The sequence below is a fragment of the Arachis ipaensis genome, chromosome B10 (genome assembly GCF_000816755.2).
Source record: "Arachis ipaensis cultivar K30076 chromosome B10, Araip1.1, whole genome shotgun sequence".
NCBI classification, from domain to species: Eukaryota; Viridiplantae; Streptophyta; class Magnoliopsida; order Fabales; family Fabaceae; genus Arachis; species Arachis ipaensis.
This window is the reverse complement of record NC_029794.2, coordinates 134,809,739-134,812,436: the sequence shown is the minus strand read 5'-3', so window position 1 is coordinate 134,812,436 and position 2,698 is coordinate 134,809,739. Positions and strand designations below refer to the sequence as shown.

Sequence of the window (2,698 nt, the reverse complement as noted above, 5' to 3'; positions counted from 1 at the left end):
CCCCCCCTCTTCTTTTCCAAATTTCTGATTTTACCCTTTCTCTTACTATGATATGTAGGTGACCATAGTGAAAAACGAAGAAGGTGGAAACTCTGTGGCCACTGTTGTTTTACGAGGAAGTACCGACAGTATTCTAGATGATCTCGAAAGAGCAGTTGATGATGGGGTGAACACTTACAAGGTATTTTCTGGATGCTGCCTACAATCCTAAGTTGAATCCCATCATTCTTGTTTAAAGTTGGGATTTTTGTGCAATTATTTGTCAGGCCATGTGCAGGGATAGCCGAACTGTACCTGGAGCTGCAGCAACTGAAATTGAATTGGCTAAAAGGGTGAAGGAATTTTCTTTCAAGGAGACAGGGTAGCTTATGTTTTCCTCTTATGTCTTAAATATATAGGACATGGGTTTGCATTTTGTGGATTCATCAATGTGCTGCTATTAATTCCGCTGTTTAACAAGTGGAACACAGATTATGGCAACTGTCTAGTCAAGCTCTTCATCATAGTGACATGCTTCAACATGCATTCAATCTACATTTTTGAGTTTCAATTTGTCTTGTTACCTGCACTTTGATCTTTTGACTTAAACATGTTATTGGTAGATTCATTTTATCTTGTCTTGTCCTGTGTATCTTTTGTTACAAAAGTAACTCTTCTGATCATGTATGTGCTGCAGTTATTATGTTGTGTCATCTTATCACTAGATGTTTTAATAATCAGTTGAGTTGTGACTTCGGACGTAAATGTTTGGAAATTCCGACCTGATTAATAGTCAAAGGATTCCGTTATTTGTTTATTTAATGCTCGGGAGAAATAGCCTCCATCTCAATGCTTCAAGACTTGTTTTCTTTGTGTAATGTGATGCTTATTCGATAATTGTATTACGGATGGGATAAACATTTGCAAAATGGCTTTGCAGTTTGGATCAGTACGCTATAGCAAAATTTGCTGAAAGTTTTGAAATGATTCCAAGAACTTTGTCTGAGAATGCTGGGCTAAATGCAATGGAGATCATATCTTCTCTGTATGCGGAACATGCCTCAGGAAATACCAAAGTTGGCATTGATCTGGAAGAGGGTGTTTGTAAGGATGTGTCAACCATGGGGGTTTGGGATCTACATGTGACTAAGTAAGTTTCTTCGTGACATGTGTCTTTTCTTCATTACAAACCTCCTTAATCTAAGAAAATAATGTCATTGCTGCGAACTGCTTAAATTTTTTAATGTAAAATTGTGAAAAATGGTATGAAGGGTTAATTGATGTAGCTTTCTTTGAACTGCTTAGACTTGAATTTATCTCCTACCATCTGGAGTAAAAAAATTCATCATTTTTTTTGGCTGCTCAGGTTCTTTGCTCTTAAATATGCTGCTGATGCTGCATGCACTGTACTACGGGTGGATCAGGTAATAAGTTATATTCAGTATTCTGTTGGTTTCAGTTTGCCACCTTAAACTGCCTGCAGCATAAATTAAGTGTTTATTTAGAAAACTTAGGCAATATCAACTATATTTTTCTACTTGTAACCCTATTAAATGAATGAAAAAAAATAAATGGAGTGAGAGTAAATATAGGAAGATGAGAACAGTTAAAACTGGTAATTATGTACAATCAATTTAATTTAAATTTTCTCTTTTAATGATAGTTGATGAGTATATTATGAAGCATGATCTGTCTTAAAAAATCTGGCTCAGTATCATTGATGATGTGGATTCCAAAGAGTATGTGTGTTGATATTGTTTTGCCAAATGGGAATTGGGATCTAGTAATTTGAGATTTGGAGCTATCTGTAGTCTCTTCAAGGCCCTAAGGATCACTGCTTCTGTGCATAGATATTTTATTTTAGCCCAGAAACTTATTTGTTTTCAAGAATTTTACAGTCATTAAACATGAATATATAGTTCTAAGTAGTTAATTGGAAGTAAAATACTGTACTTACTCCAATCCATTATGACTGCTGATTGTTCCAGAATGCAATTTATCAACAATTTTATGTGAATATGTATGTTCCATCCCTTTTGCTCTAGCCGAAAATTTACGGAGACTGTATCTTTTGATGTTTTTAGATCATTATGGCAAAACCAGCTGGTGGACCAAGGAGAGAGCAACCTGCTGCCGGCATGGATGATGATTAAATTAATGAGAATTTGACTATGTTTCTTTGATCCATTTTGTATTTCATTGTGACATGATTTCCTTGGCAGCTTGGATTATAGGGCATCTTGTTTTCTTCTGATGTCAGTAATGGGATGTTACAAATTTTGAATTTTGATTGTCTAAGGAATACCATACAAGCTTACAAAAGATGGGGTTCTGTAAATTTAGTTCTTACTGTCAGATGGATTTGTTTCGTTTTCTTGCTGTGAGCATTATTGCTTTGTGCTTTGTGGGACGTATTTGATCTTAATTGGTTACATTATTTTTTGCATGCTATGCTAAGCATCATTGTCAACCTTATCCACATTTGTTATTACCTCATAACTTGCCAAACTTGAATAATTTACTTGAAGCATCAAAGACTAGAGCCTTTCTTTTATATATATTTCATCAAATAAAATCTTGGAATGAACTAATATTTAGGATTTGGCTCCGAAAATCTCATTGCTCCTTTCAAAATCTCAATTTATAAACTCGTTTTCACAATACTCCATCAATTATATAACAAAATATTATCTGATATCTTGCTTCCCTAATAAGTCTG

General features: G+C 34.7%; 1 protein-coding gene across 1 annotated transcript in view; it reads left to right on the top strand.

The window, feature by feature from the left end:
* The window catches only part of LOC107622474 (T-complex protein 1 subunit theta), a 5,975-nt gene extending 3,545 nt beyond the window's left edge, over positions 1-2,430 (top strand). The window contains exons 9-13 of the mRNA XM_016324381.2: positions 59-181; positions 267-361; positions 920-1,129; positions 1,346-1,403; positions 2,064-2,430. Of these exons, the coding sequence (XP_016179867.1) occupies positions 59-181; positions 267-361; positions 920-1,129; positions 1,346-1,403; positions 2,064-2,132 (555 nt within the window). The 3' untranslated portion in view covers positions 2,133-2,430. The remainder of the gene's footprint in view (positions 1-58; positions 182-266; positions 362-919; positions 1,130-1,345; positions 1,404-2,063) is intronic.